This window comes from Zootoca vivipara, chromosome 12 (assembly GCF_965207765.1).
Source record: "Zootoca vivipara chromosome 12, rZooViv2.hap1.1, whole genome shotgun sequence".
NCBI lineage: Eukaryota > Metazoa > Chordata > Lepidosauria > Squamata > Lacertidae > Zootoca > Zootoca vivipara.
The window spans coordinates 50,285,015-50,308,883 of record NC_142595.1 but is presented as its reverse complement, the minus strand read 5'-3'; the positions used below and the strand labels follow the sequence as shown (position 1 = coordinate 50,308,883).

The 23,869-nt window shown below is 50.5% G+C and overlaps 1 protein-coding gene across 1 annotated transcript in view; it reads left to right on the top strand.

The window, feature by feature from the left end:
• The window catches only part of POLR2A (RNA polymerase II subunit A), a 31,747-nt gene extending 13,070 nt beyond the window's left edge, over positions 1–18,677 (top strand). The window contains exons 13-29 of the mRNA XM_035134644.3: positions 1,156–1,250; positions 2,075–2,278; positions 2,419–2,641; positions 4,441–4,624; positions 5,043–5,214; positions 6,582–6,687; positions 6,946–7,151; positions 8,791–9,015; positions 10,439–10,685; positions 10,815–10,915; positions 12,506–12,610; positions 12,747–12,929; positions 14,214–14,417; positions 14,527–14,713; positions 15,229–15,342; positions 16,302–16,451; positions 16,545–18,677. Of these exons, the coding sequence (XP_034990535.1) occupies positions 1,156–1,250; positions 2,075–2,278; positions 2,419–2,641; positions 4,441–4,624; positions 5,043–5,214; positions 6,582–6,687; positions 6,946–7,151; positions 8,791–9,015; positions 10,439–10,685; positions 10,815–10,915; positions 12,506–12,610; positions 12,747–12,929; positions 14,214–14,417; positions 14,527–14,713; positions 15,229–15,342; positions 16,302–16,451; positions 16,545–17,701 (3,863 nt within the window). The 3' untranslated portion in view covers positions 17,702–18,677. The remainder of the gene's footprint in view (positions 1–1,155; positions 1,251–2,074; positions 2,279–2,418; positions 2,642–4,440; positions 4,625–5,042; positions 5,215–6,581; positions 6,688–6,945; positions 7,152–8,790; positions 9,016–10,438; positions 10,686–10,814; positions 10,916–12,505; positions 12,611–12,746; positions 12,930–14,213; positions 14,418–14,526; positions 14,714–15,228; positions 15,343–16,301; positions 16,452–16,544) is intronic.
• The last annotated feature ends 5,192 nt before the right edge of the window (positions 18,678–23,869 follow it).

Below are 23,869 nucleotides of genomic sequence, written 5' to 3'. Positions count from 1 at the left end.
GTTCCCTGCATCATCGTTATTTATTTCATTGCAACTCAAAAGTCACATCCAAGGGTTATGTGCTCTGACTCCACTGTCAGAGGCTGAAATGCAGCAATTCTCAAGCTGATTTTGGACTACAATTCCAAGCTATAATAAGAATAATTTATTATTTATACCCCGCCCATCTGGCTGGGTTTCCCCAGCCACTCTGGGCGGCTTCCAACAAAATATTAAAATACAATGGTCTGTTAAACATTAAAAGCTTCCCGAAACAGGGCTGCCTTCAGATATCTTATAAAAGTCTGGTAGATGTTTTTCTCTTTGACATCTGGTGGGAGGGCGTTCCACAGGGCAGGTGCCACTACCAAGAAGGCCCTCTGCCTGGTTCCCTGTAACTTGGCTTCTCACAGCAAGGGAACCGCCAAAAGGCCCTCGGCACTGGACCTTAGTGTCCGGGCAGAACGATGGAGGTGGAGACGCTCCTTCAGGTATACTGGACCGAGGCCGTTTAGGGCTTTAAACAGCACCAAGACTTTGAATTGTGCTCGGAAACGTACTGGGAGCCAATGTAGGTCTTTCAGGACTGGTGTTATATGGTCTTGGCGGCCACTCCCAGTCACCAGTCTAGCTGCCGCATTCTGGATTAGTTGTAGTTTCCGGGTCACCTTCAAAGGTTGCCCCACATAGAGCGCATTGCAATAGTCCAAGTGAGAGATAACTAGAGCATGCGCCACTCTGGCGAGACAGTCCACAGGCAGGTAGGGTCTCAGCCTGCGTACCAGATGGAGCTGATAAACAGCTGCCCTGGATACAGAATTAACCTGTGCCTCCATGACCAGGCCACGCACCTGGTCCTTCAGTGGCTCAAATACCCCATTCAGAACCAGGTAGTTCAAGAGCAGATAAAGGCCCGAGTTTTGGAAAACCTGATTTAGCCCGTATAGCCTTGCTGTTTCTCTGAGGGGCTCAAAGTGGCCTACTTGGTACTCCTCCCTCATTTAATCCCCGCAGCCCTGTGAGGTAGGTTAGGCTGTGAGTCACCCTGTGAGCTTCATGGCTGAGCAAGTATTTGAACCCTCGTCTCCCAGGCTGTAGCCTGACGCTAACCACTAGGCCACTCCAGCTTTCTTGTGCTCCCTTTCTGGTGTTGAACCTCTTCCCCCTCTTTGGCAGGCCACACCATTGGGATCGGGGACTCCATTGCTGATGCCAAGACCTACCAAGACATTCAGAACACCATCAAGAAGGCCAAGCAGGATGTCATAGAGGTACGAGCCGGAGGGGAGCAGAACTCTTCACCAAAAGGGATGAACATAGGGAGAGGGGGATAGGGGCTCTCAGGGAAAGAGGGCAGAGTGGGTGGGGGTTCACCACCGGCACTTATTTCACCATAGCAGTCAAGGGCCTGAGCTCAAGGCCATGGCGTGCTTCCTTCTGAATCCACCTGAAACAACACAGCACCTAGCAAAGCACACACACAATTCCTACAGCAGATAGAAAAACTGTCAGGTGGTTCACCAAGACCATCGGCAATTTTCCAAGGGGTGCGTCAGGATGGAGTTAGGGGAATACTGTCTGTTCCTTATAGAGATGGTTTTCACAGAGCTATGTGGGATCCAGCAAAGATGGGTTTGTTTATTCATTGTATCTGTATCCCACCAAGGACCTTAGAGTGGCTTACCTAGCCCTCCTCTCCCTCACAACAACCCTCTGAGGTAGGTTAGGTTGAGGGAGGCAGTGACAGGCCCAAGGCCCACCCTGTGAGCTTCTCACCTGAGTGGAGATTTGAACCCTGGTCCGACACTGAACACTACACCACACTGGCAAGGGAAGGGAGGGTTGAGTTTGGGTAGGATGGAGAGGGAAGGGGAGAGCAATCCCCTAGGCCAGGCACCCCCAAACTGCGGCCCTCCAGATGTTTTGGCCTACAACTCCCATGATCCCTAGCTAAGAGGACCAGTGGTCAGGGATGATGGGAATTGTAGTCCAAAACATCTGGAGGGGCGAAGTTTGGGGATGCCTGCCCTAGGCTTTGTCCTGGGGGAAGGGGCCCGTTCTGAGACTCCCTCCCCTTTTTCCTACCCGACTCCAGGTGATTGAGAAGGCCCACAACAACGAGCTAGAGCCCACCCCCGGCAACACGCTGCGCCAGACCTTTGAGAACCAGGTCAACAGGATCCTGAACGACGCCCGAGACAAGACCGGCTCCTCCGCCCAGAAGTCTCTCTCCGAGTACAACAACTTCAAGTCCATGGTGGTGTCGGGAGCCAAGGGCTCCAAGATCAACATCTCGCAGGTAGGCCTCGCCCCTCCGCTTCCAGCAACCCGGTGGGTGGGCAGACAGACAGACCCCAGGCATGGCAGCCGGCCTTCCTGTTCCGCTGGACGCCAGGCACTTGGGGTGACTGCCCCGCTTCTCCCCTCTGCTCCCCACAGGTCATCGCCGTGGTGGGGCAGCAGAACGTGGAAGGGAAGCGCATCCCCTTTGGCTTCAAGCACCGGACACTGCCCCACTTCATCAAGGACGACTACGGCCCCGAGAGCAGGGGCTTCGTGGAGAATTCCTACCTGGCCGGTCTCACCCCAACCGAGTTCTTCTTCCACGCCATGGGAGGCCGAGAGGGGCTGATCGACACGGCTGTCAAAACAGCTGAAACAGGTGGGTTTGGGGGGAGGGGGGAGAAGAGAGAGGGGCACATGGCTCCACTTGGACCGTTGTATATCGGGGGGGAGGGGGGCTGTGTGGAGAGAGTCTCTTCCTTTAAATTCCTGGGAGTTTACCTTAGTGAAGACCTCACTTGGAAAAACAATATAACTCAGGTGGTTAGGAAGGCCCAACAGAGACTCCATTTCCTCAGGGTCTTGCGAAAGAACAATGTTAAACAACAATTGATGACCTCCTTCTACTGGTCCACAATAGAAAGTGTCTTCTCAAATTGTATCACAATGTGATATGTTGGCTTGACAGCCACGGACAGAAAGCAGAAAGTCTTTACAGAGGGTGGTGAGCCAGCTAGATGACATCGCAAGGGATCGTTGCCTTAGGAGAGCGGGGACAATTCACACCCCGGCCAGCACCTCTTTAATCTTCTACCCTCAGGCAGGAGATATAGAAGTACAGTGGTACTTCTACTTACGAACGGAGCTCCGTCCGCCATCTTGAATGCGGTTTAGATAGGATTTTTTTCTACTTACGAATTTTTTTGATAGGGTTGCTTCGACTTACAATTTTTTTCTCCCAATGCATTCCTATGGGATTCGAATTACATTTTTTTTTACTTACCAACGTGCGTTCGGAACGCATTGAATTCGTAAGTAGAGGTACCACTGTATAATCAGTCGTACCAACAGGCTAAAAAACAGTTTCTATTCGTGGGCTGTTAGGCTGCTGAACGGAAAATAATATAGTGCAACAAGCACACAGAGTGCAATGAGTTTGAGTGTTTGGGGGTGGGGAGGCTCGGTTAATTTCATTGTACACAGGCTGTACATTGACAATAAAGGTATTATTATTATTATTATGATTGATAAAAAGGTAAAGGGACCCCTGACGATTAGGTCCAGTCATGACCAACTCTGGGGTTGCGCGCTCATCTCGCATTATTGGCCGAGGGAGCCGGCGTATAGCTTCCAGGTCATGTGGCCAGGTGGCACTGTGGGTTAAACCACTGAGCCTAGGGCTTGCTGATCAGAAGGTCAGCGGTTCGAATCCCTGTGACGGGGTGAGCTCCCGTTGCTCGGTCCCAGCTCCTGCCAACCTAGCAGTTCAAAAGCACGTCAAAATGCAAGTTGATAAATAGGAATCGCTCCAGCGGGAAGGTAAACGGCGTTTCTGTGTGCTGCTCTGGTTCGCCAGAAGCGGCTTTGTCATGCTGGCCACATGACCTGGAAGCTATACGCCAGCTCCCTCGGCCAATAATGCGAGATGAGCGCCGCAACCCCAGAGTTGGTCACGACTGGACCTGATGGTCAGGGGTCCCTTTATCTTTATGTATGCCACTACTGTTGCCTGTGTTTTGTTAGCCCCAAAATTGAAAGCGAGCGAGGTCCCAACTAAAGAAGAATAGCAATATGATGGAATATGCGCAGCTTGTAGACTTAACATACAGAATAAGAGAACAAGAAAAACATACATTTAGAGCAGATTGGAAAACGTTTATTGAATGGTGTACACTTGAAAATGTTGGCAGCATAAAGATAAATTCAACAGTGTAGATGAGTTTTGATGGGTGCAATAATGGAATACCGAATGGTTTAGTTTTTGTAAAATAATGCAGAGATTTACGATATGCAAAATGAACCATGGAAAGAGAAGAAGGGAAGTGGCTGATATTTTAAGGATGTTTAAATGAGTGTTTTAAATTGTAAAACAGAAAACGTAATAAAAATGATAGGGAGGGAGGGACGATCTGTGGGGCGCACCAGGGTTCCTGCTAATCTCCTCTGCCCCATGGCCAGGTTACATCCAGCGGCGGCTGATCAAGTCCATGGAGTCCGTGATGGTGAAGTACGACGCCACAGTGCGCAATTCCATCAACCAGGTGGTGCAGCTGCGCTACGGTGAGGACGGTCTAGCAGGGGAGAGTGTGGAGTTCCAGAACCTGGCCACGCTCAAGCCTTCCAACAAGGCCTTTGAGAAGAAGTGAGTCTTGGCTCTGGGCTTCCTTTCTACGTGCATGAATGAGTTCCCCCCCCCAAAAAAAAATACTTTATTCTGTTGCTCCCACGTTGCACGGGATTTGCTCTCTCCCCCCACCCTTGCATATGGGGCTGGGGAATCCTGATCTGCGCTGGGCAACGAGGGAGCTCAATGCAAACAGCTACGTCAGTAGAGTCGCCTGTCGAGGAGAAGAGCTGATGGGAGGGAGGGCACCAGGTTGGGGAAGGCAAAGTTAATAGGACGCCTCTCAAGGTTCTCCAGAAATTCTGTCTTTCCTTACTGCAATCTCAGATGGGCTGCAACAGCCAGACACATGCAGGGAATTCTTTTCAGCTGGCGAAACAAACACGCCGCAGCGGTCCTCTTGAAGGTCTCCTCTCCTTCATCTCCCCCCTCCCAGGTTCAAATTCGACTACACCAACGAGCGGGCTCTGCGGCGCACCCTGCAGGAGGAGATGGTGAAGGACATCCTCAGCAACGCCCACATCCAGAACGAGCTGGAGAGGGAGTTCGAGAAGATGAAGGCCGACCGGGAGGTGTTGAGGGTCATCTTCCCTACGGGAGACAGCAAGGTGAGGCTAGTCCGGCCTTGTCTTCGCCTCCAGGCGGCTGGCTGGGCAAGAAGAGACGCTTGGAGACTCCTAGTCCAGATGGTGCTTCTGGTCTGGTCCAGCAGGGTGTTTGTTTTTGATGCCCCCTCTCCCAAACGCAACCCTGCATGTGTGGACTCCGCTTCCCGGTTGCGCTAATTCAGTGGTTCTCAAAGGGTGTGGTCTGCCACCTTGGCGTGGCAGGAAGATTCAAGGGCAATCAAAGCAGCATTTGAACATTTCAGTGTCACGTAGCCTAGCATCAAAATAACTTTATTTATTTGCATAATACAGATAAGATACCTTTTCAAAATGAGAGCTAGAGGATCAAGGGATAGCGGGGACCATCCTAGTTGCGTTTCCCAATATATTTCTTACCAGTAAAAAAATAAAAAAAAAAGTGTGGCACAAGCAAATCTTTATTTTGAAGGCGAGAAAAATGTTTGAGAACCACTGCACTAATTTTAAGTTGTTTCAAGCTGTTTTTAATAATTGTGTTTCAGTACTAATGCTGCGATTTAATGGCTGTGACCTACCCCAGGACCTTAGGGTGAAGGCATGTAATAAATTGTAATGCTCAAAGATGCAAGGATTGCTGGACCTAATTAGGGTTTTCTAACTCATGCCCCTCTCCTCACCCCCAAACCACCCTTTCTTCATAAACCCATAGCAAAATAAATCAACCCATTTTGGTTTGATCTTTCTCTTTGCCCTGGAATATTTATTTATTCATTTTATTTTATTTTTAGAAAAATCAATATACTACAATTTATTTTATTTTTTTAAAAAAAATCCAGGATATGGTGTACAGCAATCGCACAGAGAAAACCGTACAACAAAAACCATAGAAAAAAATTAACTTGGAGATCCACTTACGTATTGGCAGTACTGTCGTACGGTACTTTCGGAAGTCAAACGGAATCCATTCCGGAAGTCCGTTCGACTTCCAAAACGTTTGGAAACCAAAACACGGCTTCTGATTAGCTGCAGGAAGCTCCTGCAGCCAATCGAAAACAGCGGAAGCCCTGTTGGACGTTCGGCATCCAAAAGAACGTTTGAAAACTGGAACAGTCACTTCCGGTTTTCAATCGTTCAGGAGCTGAAACGTTTGACTCCCAAGGCATTCGGGAGCTGAGGTACGACTGTACGACATTTTCATTGTTATCTGTTTGTTGAGAATTTATGAAATGCCATCATAAGCTTGGTGGCATAGGATATGCCCTGCTGCAAAAGCAATGAGGGGTTAAAAGGTGGAGTCTTGCTGGTGATGGAGGGGGCAGCGTTGGTCGGTGTCCCCCGCCGGCAGTGCCCAGCTCCTAAGATGCCACACACTTTCCATTCCCGCACAGGTGGTTCTCCCATGCAACCTGCTGCGCATGATTTGGAACGCGCAGAAGATTTTCCACATCAACACGCGCCTGCCCTCCGACCTGCACCCTATCAAGGTGGTGGACGGTGAGTTTGGCAGGGAGGGGCAGAAACGGGTGGCGAGAGCAGGGGAGGGGAGGATCACACACACACACACACACCAGCCTGCGGCTGGGCTTTCTTGCCGCTGTGCATAATTCAGTCGGGTCTCCCGGGAGGAGGGAAAAGATGTAGAAGGTGGCTGGAACAAGGCCGGGATATATTAACTTGCCGAGAACAAGCGAGCCGCGTTGGCCGCAATCTCTCAGCTCAGCCCCTCCTGCCCTTCTCTGCCCCCTGCAACAGGCGTGAAGGAGCTCAGCAAGAAACTGGTGATTGTCAATGGGGACGACCCCCTCAGCAAGCAGGCGCAGGAGAACGCCACGCTCCTCTTCAACATCCACCTGCGCTCCACGCTCTGCAGCCGGCGGATGATCGAGGAGTTCCGCCTGAGCGGGGAAGCCTTTGACTGGCTGCTGGGCGAGATTGAGTCCAAATTCAACCAGGCTATTGTGAGTACCTGGCCAGGGATGGGGGAGGTGGAGAGTACCGCCCTGGATGTTTGGCTCCCTCCAGGCTAAATCACTTAAATTATGTTTTTAAGGGACATAACCCAAACCAGTTGAACAAGATCATTTTCAAATTTTATAGCCAAACTATGTTTGAAATTCAAGACTTTGCAGCAGGGTGGATGTGATTTAAATCATGATTTAAATTACAATTTAAATCACTAGTCCAGGCATCCCCAAACCGCAGCCCTCCAGGTGTTTTGGCCTACAACTCCCATGATCCCTAGCTAAGAGGACCAGTGGTCAGGGATGATGGGAATTGTAGTCCAAAACATCTGGAGGGCCGAAGTTTGGGGATACCTGCACTAGTCAGTAAGACTTGATTGAAATCATTTTTTTTACACTCATTCTTGCTGGTATAATCAGAATATTTACAACCAGATGAAGGTTTCACTTTTGGAATAATAAATTTTCAGAGTAGTTTTGGCACTTCTATCCAAAATTACTGATTTGGTTATACTATTAGAAATACATAGACAGATAATTATGAAGTTATTGTGAGGTTTAATAAGTTAACTGTTTATATTTGGACAACTTTTCTGCTGTACTTTATTGGAAGGAGAAAAATAATCATTTCCTTAATAACAATTTAAACAATTTATTTAACTAAAACAATAACATTATAGCGCATGTATCCATGTTTACTAACTGATGTGGTTAAACATAAAAATAAAAAAACTTAGACTGAGTTTTAGCACACATGAAAAACTTAAAACAAATCCTTATTTCCTGATGAATAGTCTTTGGACTACTGTGTAATGTAACTTAAATAGAAAACTATCTTTAGAAACATTTTCCCTCCAAAAGCATTTAATTTAAATTTTTTAAATCCAGTTTGTTGTTTTAAAACCATGAATTTTATCCACCCTGCTTTGCAGCTAGTTTTAACATAGTTTAGTGGCACACCTAAACCAGGGGTCCCCAAAATTACGTTGCCGAGGGCCGGTGCCACCAGCGCCGATTGCGCTGCGGGCCGGAGCGTGCGGGAGCACGCTCCCATACATCTGCACACACGCGATTTCCGGTGCACTTCCGGGTCGCTGGAACACCGGAAATAGCTTGTGCGCATGCGCATCCTCCGGCATGGAAGTGCGCCAGAAATAATGCTTACGCATGCGCACAAGCTATTTCTGTCACTCCGACAACCCGGAAGTGGGCAGCCGTGCCGTTAAGAGCGGGCAGTGGGGTTCGCCAGGGGCCACATAAAAGAGCCTCGCAGGCCGCATCCGGCCCCCGGGCCTTAGTTTGGGGAAACCTGACCTAAACCCTAAACCCATGGTTAACCTAAACTGTGGTTAATCAAAAACAAGAGCAGAAAGAGTCTCCATGTGGCCACACCATAAGAATATCACTGTTTGGTTCTCCTCTCCATTTTATCCGCACAACAACCCTAGAAGGTAGGTCAAGGTGAGAGTGAGTGACTGGCCCAAGTCCACCCAATGGGCTTCTTGGCTGGGCGGGGATGGGAACCCTGGTTCGCCAGGTCCTGACTTCCAAACTGGCTTACTGTATAAAGCCACGGCTGGGCAGCCCCTTGAGGTCAGCGGCTGCTCATTCCCTCTTTGCCCATCCTCCCCCATAGGCTCACCCTGGCGAGATGGTGGGGGCGCTGGCTGCCCAGTCCCTGGGCGAGCCGGCCACTCAGATGACCCTGAACACCTTCCACTACGCCGGTGTCTCGGCCAAGAACGTGACGCTGGGCGTGCCCCGACTCAAGGAGCTGATCAACATCTCCAAGAAACCCAAGACGCCCTCGCTGACCGTCTTCCTGCTGGGGCAGTCTGCCCGAGATGCCGAGAGGGCCAAGGTAAGGGGGGGGAGAGGAGAAAAGGCAGGAAAGGAGTGGGGTGGAGCAAAAGGAGACTGCCTGTTGGCTGAAACTTTTCCCCATACCTTGTAGCCTCTCCAAAAGCTTTTTTCTCAAACGAGTCCATACATTCATGATATTTTCTTTCTGCTTCTGAGTCGCTTTCCAGCAGAAGCTGTCAATCTTCCTGCTCGTTTAGTAGTTACTGAAACTTTTTAGTACTACTGTGTCATCAAAAAAAATATTTTTTTTAATGGTCCACATCAGGGGTCAGCAAACTCAGCAGGGGGCCGGTCCACTGTCCTTCAGACCATGTGGGGGGCCGGACTATAGCTTGGGGGGGAATGAACGAATTCCTATGCCCCACAAATAACCCAGAGATACATTTTAAATAAAAGGACACATTCTACTCATGTAAAAACACGCTGATTCCCAGAGCGTCCATGGGCCGGATTTAGAAGGCGACTGGGCCACATCTGGCCCACAGGCCTTAGGTTGCCTACCCCTGGTCTACATCAATAAAAATGTACTCCTATGGGGTTAAATTCACATTACAGATGGAAATACATTGTACCATAAGCAGAGAAAGAAGCAGGGTTGGGGAAAATCATTCCAAAATGGCCCAATAAAATAGAATGTGTTTTTATTATTGGTAACGAGTTTATTTCTGTGGGTGCTCATCTTAAACACAAAGGATTTCAAACCATCACTTAAGCTCTGTGCAGTCTCTTGTATCCATTTGCTGTTTCATGGACAGCGAGGCTTCCCTATGTGCCTGATCCCTCACTCTCAGACCCCAGCAGGGTGACCGATGGATTGCAGGAGACGGCCAAAGTTTAGCTTACTTTGCCAGGTGTAGCTTATGACGCGCATCCAGTATAGCTAAAGGAACGTCTCCACCCCCATCGTTCTGCCCGGTATAGCTAAAGGAACGTCTCCACCCCCATCGTTCTGCCCGGACACTGAGGTCCAGCTCCGAGGGCCTTCTGGCGGTTCCTTCATTGCAAGAAGCCAAGTTGCAGGGAACCAGGCGGAGGGCCTTCTCGGCGGTGGTGCCCGCCCTGTGGAACGCCCTCCCATCAGATGTCCCTGCAACGCCCTCCCATCAGAAGGAAAACAGCTACCAGATTTTTAGAAGGCAGCCCTTTTTAGGGAGGCTTTTAATGTTTAAGAAATTAGTGTATTTTAATGTTTCTGTTGGAAGCCGCCCAGAGTGGCTGGGGAAACCCAGCCAGATGGGCGGCGTATAAATAATGAATTATTATTATTATTATTTATTTCAAAAAATGAATTGAGTGGAAAGGGGCAGCTCTGTGGTTGGCAGGAGGGGGAAGAGGGAAGACTTGTCTCTCTCGTGGCTGGGCTTCTTCACCCCATTCTTTCCCCTCCCCCCTACTCTCCCGGGGGTCTGCCTCCTTCCCAGGACATCCTTTGCCGCCTGGAGCACACGACCCTCCGCAAGGTGACCGCCAACACCGCCATCTACTACGACCCCAACCCGCAGAACACGGTGGTGGCCGAGGACCAGGAGTGGGTGAACGTCTACTACGAGATGCCCGACTTTGACGTGACCCGCATTTCCCCCTGGCTGCTGCGCGTGGAGCTGGACCGCAAGCACATGACCGACCGCAAGCTCACCATGGAGCAGATTGCCGAGAAGATCAATGCTGGTGAGGGGGAGGGGCAGGGTTGGGATCGGGTCCCCCCCCCCCCGCCCCAGAACCATTCTAGAGGAGGTGCTGCGGTTTGCTTTTCAGCCCAGGAGGTCAACCTTCCTTCCTTCCCTCCTCCCTTTGCAGGCTTTGGGGATGACCTCAACTGCATTTTCAACGACGACAACGCGGAGAAGTTGGTGCTGCGGATCCGGATCATGAACAGCGATGAGAATAAGATGCAAGAGGTGAGGGAGGGCAGTCCTGGGAGAAGGTGCCTTTGAATAAAGCCTTTTTTTAAAAAAAACAAACTGCTTTATCAAAGGTTTTCAAACTAAAACTAAGCTCAATAGAATAATGAAAAATAATATATCAAGGGACCCAGGTGGCGCTGTGGGTTAAACCACAGAGCCTAGGGCTTGCTGATCAGAAGGTCAGCGGTTCGAATCCCTGCAACGGGGTAAGCTCCCGTTGCTCGGTCCCAGCTCCTGCCCACCTAGCAGTTCGAAAGCACATCAAAGTGCAAGTAGATAAATAGGGACCGCTCCGGTGGGAAGGTAAACGGCGTTTCCGTGCACTGCTCTGGTTCGCCAGAAGCGGCTTTGTCATGCTGGCCACATGACCCGGAAGCTGTCTGCGGACAAACGTCGGCTCCCTCGGCCTATAGAGCGAGATGAGCGCCGCAACGCCAGAGTCAGACACCTTTATCTAATATATCAAACAGAAAAAAGAGAAAAAGTAAGATGCTTTAATCATCATCTGATCCTCATAAAACACAAAATTATAAATATATCTATGTAGCCCTCAATCATCGTTTATCTTAATCTTCACACATACAGAGAGTTGAAACCTCCCACCTGGGAGAGCTTCCCCTTAATCGGTCTCACACCATGAGAAAAACCACTCTGACCTGCCTCTCAAGCAGGCCCCTTCCTTTTCTCTCTGACTGCTTCCTGTACATATCTTCATTCATCACAAATACCTATTTTTAGATGTTAAGACATCTAGTTAATAGGTAAAAAGTAAAGGGACCCCTGGACGGTTAAGTCCATTCAAAGGCGACTGTGGGGTTGCGGCGCTCATCTCTCTTCAGGGTGAGGGAGCCGGCAGTTGTCCACAGAAAGCTTTCCAGGTTATGTGGCCAGCATGACTTAACCGCTTATGGTATCACGGAACGCTGTGATGGAAACCAGAGCATACAGAAACGCCGTTTACCTTCCCGCCGCAGCTGTCCCTATTTATCTACTTGCACTGGTGTGCTTTCAAACTGCTAAGTTGGCAGGAGCTGGGACAGAGCAATGGGAGCTCAGCCCCGTAGAGCAGATTCGAACCGCTAGACCTTCCGATTGGCAAGCCCGAGAGGCTCAGTGGTTTTGACCACAGTGCCTCCCGCGTCCCTTTATCTAGTTAATACTACTAGAGAGCCACCCACAATCAAAGAATGAATGAAGCCTATTGAGGATAGCAGGCAGGAAGCAGACCTCTGGTTGAGGAAAATGAGAAAGCCACAGAATGCCCATTTACATAACCAGAAATACATGTATCTGTAAAGGCTGGTGGCACGCCATGGGCCATGTGGTCCTAAGTTTATCCCACGGGCCGGTTCAGGAGATTTCCCTTCTCCAGAGTCACCTCCTAGCCACTCCAGCAGCAAATGGCAGCGTCTCTGCCACGCCATGGCCTGCGAGGCCTAGATCTGGCAAGGGGGAGAAGGGAGGGCACACCTGTCGCTGTTACTCTATTTTGATATGCTGCTTTGGGGGCAAAAAACACACCCCGAGACAGCTCCTGAAAAATGCACTTCCTGCCTCCTCCCCTCCCTCTTGCGCGGCTTCTAGGAGGAGGAAGTTGTGGACAAGATGGATGACGACGTCTTCCTCCGCTGCATTGAGTCTAACATGCTGACGGACATGACGCTGCAGGGTATCGAGCAGATCAGCAAGGTGAGCCTGGGCCCGGGGGATTTGCGGGATTCGCACTCGGGAGCTTCTGGCTAGGTCCCACGATTGCCTCCCTGCCTAGGGGCTCCCTCCGAGCGCACCCTGACACACTTTTTTTGCACACACACACACACCCCAGGTCTACATGCACCTGCCCCAGACGGACAACAAGAAGAAGATCATAATTACAGAGGACGGGGAGTTCAAGGCCTTGCAGGAGTGGATTCTGGAGACGGACGGCGTGAGCCTCATGCGGGTGCTGAGTGAGAAGGACGTGGACCCCGTGCGCACGACCTCCAACGACATTGTGGAGATCTTCACGGTGGGTACCCAGGGTGCGGGGGGATCTACGGCCAGGAGGGGGCGCGTTCTGGGGTTTCCCTCTACCATGCAAGGGTTGAGAGGGGAGCAGCCCTTCTTCTGCGATAGGACATGTTTGTTTGTTTGTATTAATTTTATATGATGCATACAGTGTGTTATAAGAAAAAACTGCTCCTTTTCCCTTACGGGGTATTTTGGAGCCCATATAGAGTCCTTGAGGGTTCCCTATCAGTAGGAGGAAATAACAGAGGCCAACCAGATTATATTGAGAAGCAAAGCGGCTAGTAAGCCTGATCTTCATTCAAGGAACTGTTGCAACAGGGTCCTCACTCACCACACGCAGGAGGGAGGAGAACCCTGAACAATGGTGCACAAGACCTTATATAGACTCTTGAAATTGCCGCCCTGTAGCTCAAGACCACCCCCCCCCCAAACATGCATACATCACAGGAGGCGGCGGTCTACAGCAGAAATCCTGCCTGTCGGGAGACCTGATAATGGTCACTGATTGCATTACCTGGGCAGTCTGGTCTTTCTTTTGTGATGGTTCATACTTTAGTTCCTGGGTCCAGGTCACTGGCTCATCCTATTCATACACAAACACGCCCTTAAGACAGCATTTGCAAGAGAAAAGACAATGGGAAGGCTTTCCCCATTTGCCTCCTTTACTGCATAGGAATATCTGAGGTCATTGGGAGAAATCAAAACGGCTTCAGGATTGCTCTCCCATACTGTTTCAGACACATGGTTCATATATTTAGATATGTGTGCATTAACGAATATTTATGATATATTTGAGACTATTTATTGAGAATATCCTATATCAAAATTCTCATAACAACCACTTGACTGCAAAAGCAACAATAGCAACTTCAAAAGCGGTTTACAGAAAAGATGCAACGGTGACATTATTGCAGAGCAAAATTATACAGTAATTTAAGGTATTTAAAACGACAATGGACCGAAAGCAGATTTACGCTCGCATCGGCTTTCTGGCTAGGGTTGTCTAAACTGGAACGCTTTTGGAAGGCAGTACAGGGAAAGGCCCTGCCCGGCGTCCAAAGGCAGGGAGTTCCGAAGCGCACTAAAAGATGGTTCTTTTGCGCACGTGGAACGGGTTATCGGGTGCCACCAGCAGCAGCGCCAGTTCCACCGATTGAAGTGGCCGAGTGGGCTCATAATGGGCCAAGGCGATCTCGTGTTTGTGTGAGAAGATTTAAGGGAGGGGATCTAGTGGGCCCTCCCCTTTGCGACTGTGGCAGCCTGCTCCTCTTCGCCCTTGCAGGTGCTGGGCATCGAGGCCGTCAGGAAGGCCCTGGAGAGGGAGCTGTACCACGTCATCTCCTTCGACGGCTCCTACGTCAACTACCGCCACTTGGCGCTGCTGTGCGACACCATGACGTGCCGCGGCCACTTGATGGCCATCACCCGGCACGGCGTCAACCGCCAAGACACGGGGCCCCTCATGAAGTGCTCCTTCGAAGAGACGGTGAGTTTTCTGGGGAAGAGAAAGGGCCAGGAATTTCCCCCGTCCTGCCACTTTTTTTGGGGGGGGGGAGCTAGCAGGCCACCCTTTGACCCGCTCTGCCCCCCTGCAGGTTGACGTGCTGATGGAAGCGGCCGCCCACGGGGAAAGTGACCCTATGAAGGGCGTCTCGGAGAACATCATGCTGGGCCAGCTGGCGCCGGCAGGCACCGGCTGCTTCGACCTCCTCTTGGACGCCGAGAAGTGCAAATACGGCATGGAGATCCCCACCAACATCCCGGGGCTCGGCGTGGGGGGACGTAAGTCACCTGCTGCGCTTGCCGGTCCGGGAGCAAGGAGGCAGCGGCAGGCCTGGAAATCTGGGTCTTCTTGAGAGGGAAGAAGCAGGTTTTGTGGGGGCGGAGCAGGGGATTCTGGGAGTTGGCGCAACAGGGCATGCCCAAGCACCCCAGCGGGCTTAAGTAGAGAGAAGCGAGGCGGACATGGGCGGGTGACTCCGAGCGACCCTTTCCTCCCTTGAATTCTCCGCTCCCCTGAAACAGACGCCCGCGTCTCGGCAGCTAAAAGCATGCCACGCTTTGCTTCACAGCCGTTCCCGTTTCCTTTGGGGCAAGGAGCTCAGGCTCGTGAGGCTGAATGTCGAGGAAAGGGGGGGTGTTTTCCTTTTAGAAATCTGTTTGAAAGGATTCAGCAGATTATAAAGCAAAGGGCAGGAAGGCGAGGGTTTAGGGCAGTAGATTTAGGTAAGTGGAAGCTGAGGGTCTCTGTTGGGGCCAATTTCCTCTCCTCTCTAACTCCATTCCATTCCTTACAGCTACTGGCATGTTCTTTGGGTCTGCTCCCAGCCCCATGGGTGGAATGTCGCCCGCCATGACCCCCTGGAACCAAGGCGCCACGCCAGCATATGTGGCATGGTCTCCTAGCGTTGGTACGTATTGTGGGGTGGGGGTGGGGGGTCTTCTGCCTAGGCAAATGCCCCCTCTTGGGATATATTTGCTGCAGGCTTGAGTTTCACCCAGCTGGTTGGAATATTACTTTCCGTTCCAAGTTGCTCAACAGTAACATGCATGTGTTTTTTACATGCACCAGTTTTACCCTCCCAACGTCCCTGTTGTGTAGGCCAGGTCGTTGGCCAGTAAGCTTTCATGGCTTGAATTGGGGATTTGAACCCAGGTGTCTCTGGCCCTCGCCCAGTCCTCCCAGCCCACGATGCTAAATCTTTCCTGCCTTGGGATCTCACCTTCCCAGGATCTCTGGGACCGTGCCGTGGGAAATCACAAACTAGGGGAAGTAAGGAGATCTGCATATTCTCCCAAGAGGTTTTCTGGGTTTCTTGGCGTGCTCTTTCTCCTGCCAAATGTGAAAAAAGCACATAGATGAACTCTGCAGGTTTGACCTTTCCTTGCTTTCCAAACATTTGCTGGGCTCTTAAAACTGGAGATTCGGTTCCTCGGCTGCATACATGCATCGCGTGGCCTTGCACCCCCAACTGCAAAAGGCAGGGAAGTAACCTGCAGGAAATGTCATGTGTGTACAGGCTGTTGGGGATGTTATTATGTACAGCAAATGATGAATAGTCCCGATCAACAGTTGCACACACACTGCAGTTCGGCCTTTGAAGACAAACTCCATCTGCTAATTGCGTCAAAACCCAGGCAAGGGGGGGCCGGTGAAACCACGCAGTTCCTTATTGTATTATTTCCGTTTATAGGCTGCGTTTGCCACTTCAGTTTCCAAAGCGGGTTGCAATAATTGCCACCGCTGCCAGCAGTTACTCGGGACTTTTGCAGTAGTACAAGTTGCCCCAGACCTGAGCTTTTTGCCGCAGCTTTTCCCTCCAACATGGGACCTGTTTCTTACTGCCTTTTTCCTTCACCGGCTATGTAGGTAGCGGAATGACTCCGGGGGCAGCCGGCTTTTCACCCAGCGCCGCCTCCGACGCCAGCGGCTTCAGCCCCGGCTATTCTCCAGCCTGGTCGCCCACCCCAGGGTCCCCGGGGTCTCCAGGACCCTCCAGCCCGTACATCCCATCGCCAGGTGAGCAAGAGCATTCATTCATTCAGGGCGCTGCTGGGAAAACCAACAGGCCGGAATCCTGGACTGACAGCTGTTCCTCTTCCCTTCCTCTAGGTGGGGCTATGTCTCCCAGCTACTCCCCGACCTCTCCTGCCTATGAGCCTCGTTCCCCAGGAGCGTACACACCGCAGAGCCCCAGCTACAGCCCCACATCGCCTTCCTACAGCCCAACCTCTCCGTCATACTCCCCCACCAGCCCCAATTACAGCCCCACCAGCCCCAGCTACAGCCCCACGTCGCCCAGTTACTCTCCAACTAGCCCCAGCTACAGCCCCACGTCGCCCAGCTACAGCCCCACCAGCCCCAGCTACAGCCCCACGTCGCCTAGCTATTCTCCAACCAGCCCCAGCTACAGCCCTACATCGCCCAGTTACTCTCCGACCAGCCCCAGCTACAGCCCCACGTCCCCTAGCTATTCTCCGACTAGCCCCAGCTACAGCCCCACGTCCCCCAGTTACTCTCCGACCAGCCCCAGCTACAGCCCCACGTCGCCCAGCTACAGCCCAACATCGCCCAGCTACTCTCCGACCAGCCCCAACTACAGCCCGACGTCTCCAAACTACACCCCGACTTCGCCCAGCTACAGCCCCACCTCGCCCAGCTACAGCCCCACGTCTCCGAACTACACCCCGACGTCTCCAAACTACAGCCCCACTTCGCCCAGCTACTCTCCGACCAGCCCCTCCTACAGCCCCACCTCCCCCAGCTACTCCCCCTCCAGCCCCCGTTACACCCCGCAGTCGCCGACGTACACCCCCTCGTCGCCCAGCTACAGCCCCAGCTCGCCCAGCTACAGCCCCACCAGCCCCAAGTACACCCCAACCAGCCCGTCCTACAGCCCCAGCTCCCCGGAGTACACCCCAACCAGCCCCAAGTACAGCCCCACCTCGCCCAAGTACAGCCCGACATCGCCCAAGTACAGCCCGACATCGCCCACCTACAGCCCCACCACCCCCAAGTACAGCCCCACCAGCCCCACCTACTCGCCCACCTCGCCCGTCTACACCCCGACCTCGCCCAAGTACAGCCCTACATCGCCCACCTACTCGCCCACCTCCCCGAAGTACAGCCCGACATCGCCCACCTACTCGCCCACCTCCCCGAAGGGCTCCACCTACTCGCCCACCTCCCCCGGCTACAGCCCCACGTCGCCCACCTACAGCCTCACCAGCCCGGCCATCAGCCCAGACGACAGCGACGAGGACAACTGAGAGCGGGCGGCGCCTGTCGCCACGGAGACCGGTGGGCGGGTGACCTCCGGGCGGCGCGATTGGATGAAACGTTCGGAACCTTTCGGGAGGCGGCGAAATCTCCGGTAGCTCCTGGCACCCTCCTGTTTGCAAGGGGCCTGGAAAAAAACGCAGGCGCAGAAGGCAATTCTGCAATGCTAATACCTATCTCTTTCACTCTTTCTCTTTCCATCCTGCAAACCCACAGAGAACGTTTTGATCTCCGTTCTCCTGTCGTTTTTATCTTTAAAAAGAAAACACTGTAAATAATCGTATAGACTACCTAGTGAAATCAGCAAACACGGACCCTGTTTGGGGGGGAAGGGGGAGTAGCTCACATGCGCATGAAGGGAGGTTTGGGGGCGCAGTCTCTCCCCCCCCCCCAGCGAGACGGAGCCCATCCTGCGACCTCTCGCAAACCGTTTTTCGGGAAACGTGAGATTCGGAAGCTGCGATAACTCCCTGCCAGCTTTCCAGCTTCAACGATACAGTACCTTTTTCCGTACGTGTCTGTCAGAAATTATTTATGTTTAAAAACCTTAGAGAAAGTTTCTTGATTAAGGTGCGTTGCATTAATGTGTTCACTTTTCTGCCGGGGGGGGGGTCGAGGGGAGGGGAACGTCCGATAAATAAGAAGCTCTGGAGAGAAATTGTTTTTAAGTCTTATACTTTTGTCGGGGGGGGGGGGGCTGATACTTCCCTCCCTTTTTCAAAGCATGTTTGGAAGTTCAGAACTGTTCCCTGGCTCGGCTCGGCTTGTTGGGGGGGCTTGAGAGCTCCTTGAGGGGGGCATCCTTGTCGCGCATCCCTCAGCAGTGGGGCCGAGCGGGGCCAGGACAATTAAACCGATGTCATTTTGTTGGGTGTTTTGGAATCCTTGCTTTTTCTGTGAGCGCAAAACTCTGTATGTAACTTTCTGAAAGAAAATAAAAATAAAATAATTTTTAAAAACTCCCAACCTTGTGCCTTTGACAAATTCTTTTTTAAGTTGCATGCATTTTCACAGGCTTCTTCACGCGTAGAGCTGCATGGTGCATGGGATATTAGGGAAGAATGATTGTAATCTCAAGGAGATAATGATCTGACATGGTCAGCTTCCAATGCCCTCCTACCAGAAGTCAAAGAGAAAAACAACTACCGTGTTTCTCCGAAAATAAGACACCGTCTTATATTTATTTTTCCTGAAAAAAAAAACACCATGGCTTATTTTTAGGGGATGGCTTATTTTTTTTCCTCCTGCCGCGGCCGGCATTGCTGCTGCGCCTATCACTATGTCTTATTTCCAGGTTATGGCTTATATTCCTTGAATGCTTAAAAATCCTGCTATGGCTTATTTTATGACTACGTCTTAAAATAGGGGAAACAGGGTATCAGACTTTTAGAAGACATCTGAAGGCAGCCCTGTTTAGGGAAGCTTTTAACGTTTGACAGACTATTGTATTTTAATATTTTGTTGGACTGGAGAGTGGCTGGGGAAACCCAGCCAGATGGGCGGGGTATAAATATATTATTATTATTATTATTATTATTATTATTATTATTAGCTGACCCAGCCATGCGTTGCAGTGGCTAATCCCTGTGAGTGTCTCCAGTTTGTCACGCTCTATGAGGTATTCTGTTTCTCCCCCCCACCTCGGTTTATCCCTGTGAATCCCCCCAATTCCCTCTTCCCCCAACCCCCACACAGGGGAGGTGTGTTTCCTTGGTTGGTCCTGGTACAGTATTGGGGGTGGAGGGGAGGGTTGAGGAGAGGGGAGGTTCCTTGGGGGGGGTCTTGGGGGTTGAGGGTTGTGTAGGGAGGGGGTTTGTGGTGGGGCGGGATTCTGAGTGGTTAATCCCTGTGAGTGTCCCCAGGGTGTCTTGATCCATGACCTATTCTGTTCGTTCCCCCACCCCTGGGGTTATCTCTGTGAATCCCCCAATTTCCTATACCCCGTCAACCCCCACCCAGGGGAGGTGCTGATCCTTGGGTGGTCCTGGTATTTGGGGGAGGGTTGAGGAGAGGGGAGGGTCCTTAGGGGGTAGGAGGCGATCCCTGGGGAGAGGGTACTGCCGGGTCGGCCTATGGGGAGAGGTCTAGTGTCGGGGTGGCCTGTTCCCTGTTGGTGGCGAGATCTTATGGCGGGGATCGCGGATCGGGTCTGATCTATGGTGTGGGCAGGGATCCATGGGGAGAGGCCTAGTGTTGGGGCGACCTGCTCCCTGGTGATGGCGAGGTTTTATTATTTATTATCTGGTTATCTCTTCCTGACTGGTTTCTGTGTTTTATTGCTTTCAATATCCCTTGTGAAACGGCCTTTGATGTGTTGATGACACTGGTCAGCAGAGCCTTTGATGTATAGCCTGGCATTTTTTTTGTCTTTGGCTGTAGAGTAGCTCTGCTTTAGCCTGTGTTGGTCCAGTAGGACACAGGTCTATTAAAAAAAATCTGGCTTTGGAGCATGTCAGGCAGAAGGCTTCCTCATAGACTGTTTGGCCACAGTGCTATGGACCGAGACTATCTTGGGAGGGGGGGAGACACACACCTCGCCACTCGTTCAGGGCTTCCCCGTGGTAGAGTGACGTGCTTGCTTGGTAATGTATATACAGTGGTACCTCGGGTTATGTACCTGTTCTGAGGTGCCGTTTGCAACCCCAAAAGTACGTAACCCGAACAGTGCTTTTGCACATGCGCAGAACATTTCTGCGCAATGCGACGCAACGACCTGGAAGTAAACACTTCCGGGTCCACCGCATTCATAACCCAAAAGTGAGTACACAACCCAAAGTGTACATAACCCGAGGTATGACTGTACCGCTTGCTGTTTGGAATAAAGTCTGCAATCTTTTCACCACTTGAATTTGTATTGCTTCTGAATCTTAACTTTTAAAAGTACCATCTTGTATTTGGTAAGACACATGGCAAGCCCGGCTGCAAGCTGGGGAGACAACCACCAAGTTAAGGCAGGTTTTTAAAGGGGAGGTTATTATCCGCCTGCTTGCAAGATTTGCCTGTGTTTTGCCTCGCTGGTCACGGCAACTCTTAAATCCAGCCTCCAGGATCAAATACACTGTTCCTCTAGATCAGGCATCCCCAAACTTCGGCCCTCCAGATGTTTTGGGCTACAATTCCCATCTTCCCCGACCACTGGTCCTGTTAGCTAGGGATCATGGGAGTTGTAGGTAAAAACATCTGGAGGGCCACAGTTTGGGGATGCCTGCTCTAGATTCTAGTTGTTAGAGCAGCAGGCCGTCTCATGTCTTAACACTAGAATATCACGGAAGTTCAGTGAAGCTGAGCATGGAAAGATTTAGGACAGAAAGGAAGGAAAGACTTCTTCGCATAGCAAATAGTTAAAACTAGAGCGCTCCCTCCCACAAGAGGAGGGGATGGCCATCAGCTTGTACAGCTTTAAAAGAAAAAGAAGCAATTCTGGGCGTATGGCAACCCTTAAGTCCTTTTTGCTGGGGGATAATTCAGAATGAAATCCCAAGGTGTCAGAAAAGGTTATTTATGTCTGCAACAACTGTGGCTCTTGTTTTGTTAGGCCAGAAATGGAAAATGAGCAAGGTGCCAATGGCAACTTTAAGTTGACAGAATACACAACTCGCAGACTTAACACATAGAATAAGAGAACAAGAAAAACATGTACATTTAAAGAAGATTGGAAAACGTTTATTGAATATATGGGAAATAACTCTACCATCTCGCCTCTCTGATCATATCTTGCAATAACCTTCCATATTCTTTTTCTAGTTGTATATCCATTAGTCCCAACAGGAAGAGATCTCGTTTCCGTTGCAACATTAACCTACAAAATCTCCTATGTCAATGAATGTATTTGTGCCCAACATTTTTTAAAGCTTTTTTTATGCTTCCACCAAGCATGATAAAAAATGTCCATGTATCAACTCCGGCCAACAGGGGCCAGTGCCCGAGGATGATGAGAGTTGTAGTCTTCCAACACCTGAAGTATCACAAGTTCCCGATCCCTCACCCTCCCACTTCTGCACTTTTAATAACTAGAGGAGGGAAAATTGCAGCCCAAAACATGATTGCGGGCCTACCTGCTGTGGCATCTAGGATATTTTTTAGGTTTTAGCGTTCAAGTTGAGTGTGTGTGTTTGGGGGGATGTCCAGCTTCTGTGGTTTGATACTGCGCCCCCCCCCCAAAAAAAACCCCATGCTGGCATTTCTCTAGCCTTTTTCCGACGACTTGCTTCCAAGCCCAAGGCACATTGTCCTATTTTAAGGCTCAGGAGGTCAATGTACGCAACGGTTAACTCGTGATCTGCCTAAAAGTAGAAGGGGGAGAGGGAAGGGTGCATAATATGCCCTGCATCTCTTGAGATCATCCCTGTTCGAAGGAAGAGGAAGTGTTTTGGGGTAGGTGGGTGGCATGGCAAGCTTATTTCTGCTGAGCACGGCAAGCCTCGCGACCAAGAAGCGGAACTATCTCTCGTGTTCTGGAGACCGACGATCAAGTCTTCCCCAGTTTCCTTGAAACATCTTCCCTGGAGTGCTGTACTCTTTGTGGCGGGAGGAGGGGAGAGAGTTTTTTCCCTGGAATAGGGAAGTAAACTGGCCATTTTCATCTGCATATCTTTAACCAGTACCAGATTTACATATAAGCGAAACAAGCTATAGCTTAGGGCCCCACTCTCTTGGGGGCCCCCAAAAAATTAAAGGATTAAAAAAAACTGGATGTACATTTCTAAAATATAAGATAAACAACAAATAAAATCAAACCTACAGACAGCAACGGTGTTTTGTGTTGTGTAGGCTCCTGTGATGCAAGCCAGGGGCCTCGCCTGCTCCCTAAAATATCACTAGTTTGCTCCTTTATATAGGGTGCCTACATTCTGCTATTTGTAATTGCTGGTAGTTTGCATCATATATTTACACCTCTTATTATTTCATGTTATAACAAGTTTCTAGAGACTAGATTATGAGCATAGCTGCCAAGTTTTCCCTTTTCTCACGAGGAAGCCTATTCAGCATAAGGGAATTTCCCTTAAAAAAAGGGAGAACTTGGCAGCTATGATTATGAGTCTTTGCAAATTGTGTTTCTAAAAGAACTTTTGTTATTGCCAAATGGCAATGTGTTTGCATTAAGTTGGTTATGAATAAAAAACCATTTAGAGTTACAGCTTAGTCATTATTTCAGTATTACTGTAATATACTTCTTGATTGTATTTCATTTCAATAATTACTTTGATAAAATACATATTTTGTTATGTGCAAATGGCTTTAGATCAGGCACCCCCAACCTGTGGCCCTCCAGATGTTTTGGCCTACAACTCCCATGATCCCTAGCTAAGAGGACCAATAGTCAGGGTTGATGGGAATTGTAGTCCAAAACATCTGGAGGGCCACAGGTTGGGGGTGCCTGATCTAGATACCTATGAGGTCCATAAATGACCCCAGGAAGGGATTTGTGGACATCCATGGGCAACAACCCCCTAACCATTGGCCATGCTGGCTGCGGCTGGTGGCCGCTGAAGTCCAACAAATGGTCTATCGCTCCAGCCGGTTCCCAACTGATTCCTGCTCTGCAGTCTCCCCTGTGGAACTGCAGATTGTAAGCTCCCGAGGGCAGAGTCCTTTCTGCACTCTGAAATGCTCTTGTGCCCAATGTTTTCCTTTCTTAATTCAAGTTGCAAGAAAGGCGACTAAATGACAGGAAGACCTTTCTGCCAGTGAATAGCTGCTGGACAGTGGAGCAGACTGATGGAGAATTCTCATTCCTTGGAGATTTTTTAAGCAGAGATGGTCTAGTTGAGATTAATCATGGATGGTCTAGTTGAGATTCCTGCTTTGCACGGGGTTGGACTAGATGACCCTGGGTGTCCCTTCCAACTGCAATCATAATATTGGGCTGCACGGTGCGTGCACCTTTTTTGCAAGCTGCAAAATGAGCTTAGTCCTGATACATCAGGGGGTCTGCGGGTGGGATTGGAAGAGGGGTGGGGTTTTTTTGCATTTCCTTAACAATAGATAATCACACACACACCCCAAATTGTTGGATTGAAGCGTGTGGGGAGCGTTGGAGAAATCCCCGACCATCCTTGTTTGCATCTCGGGAAGCGGGAGGATGGGGGGGGGCGTTTGCCTTTTTCAACAAATCAGCCCCAACGTTACGGGCGCGGGAGCAGTGGAATTAAAAAAAA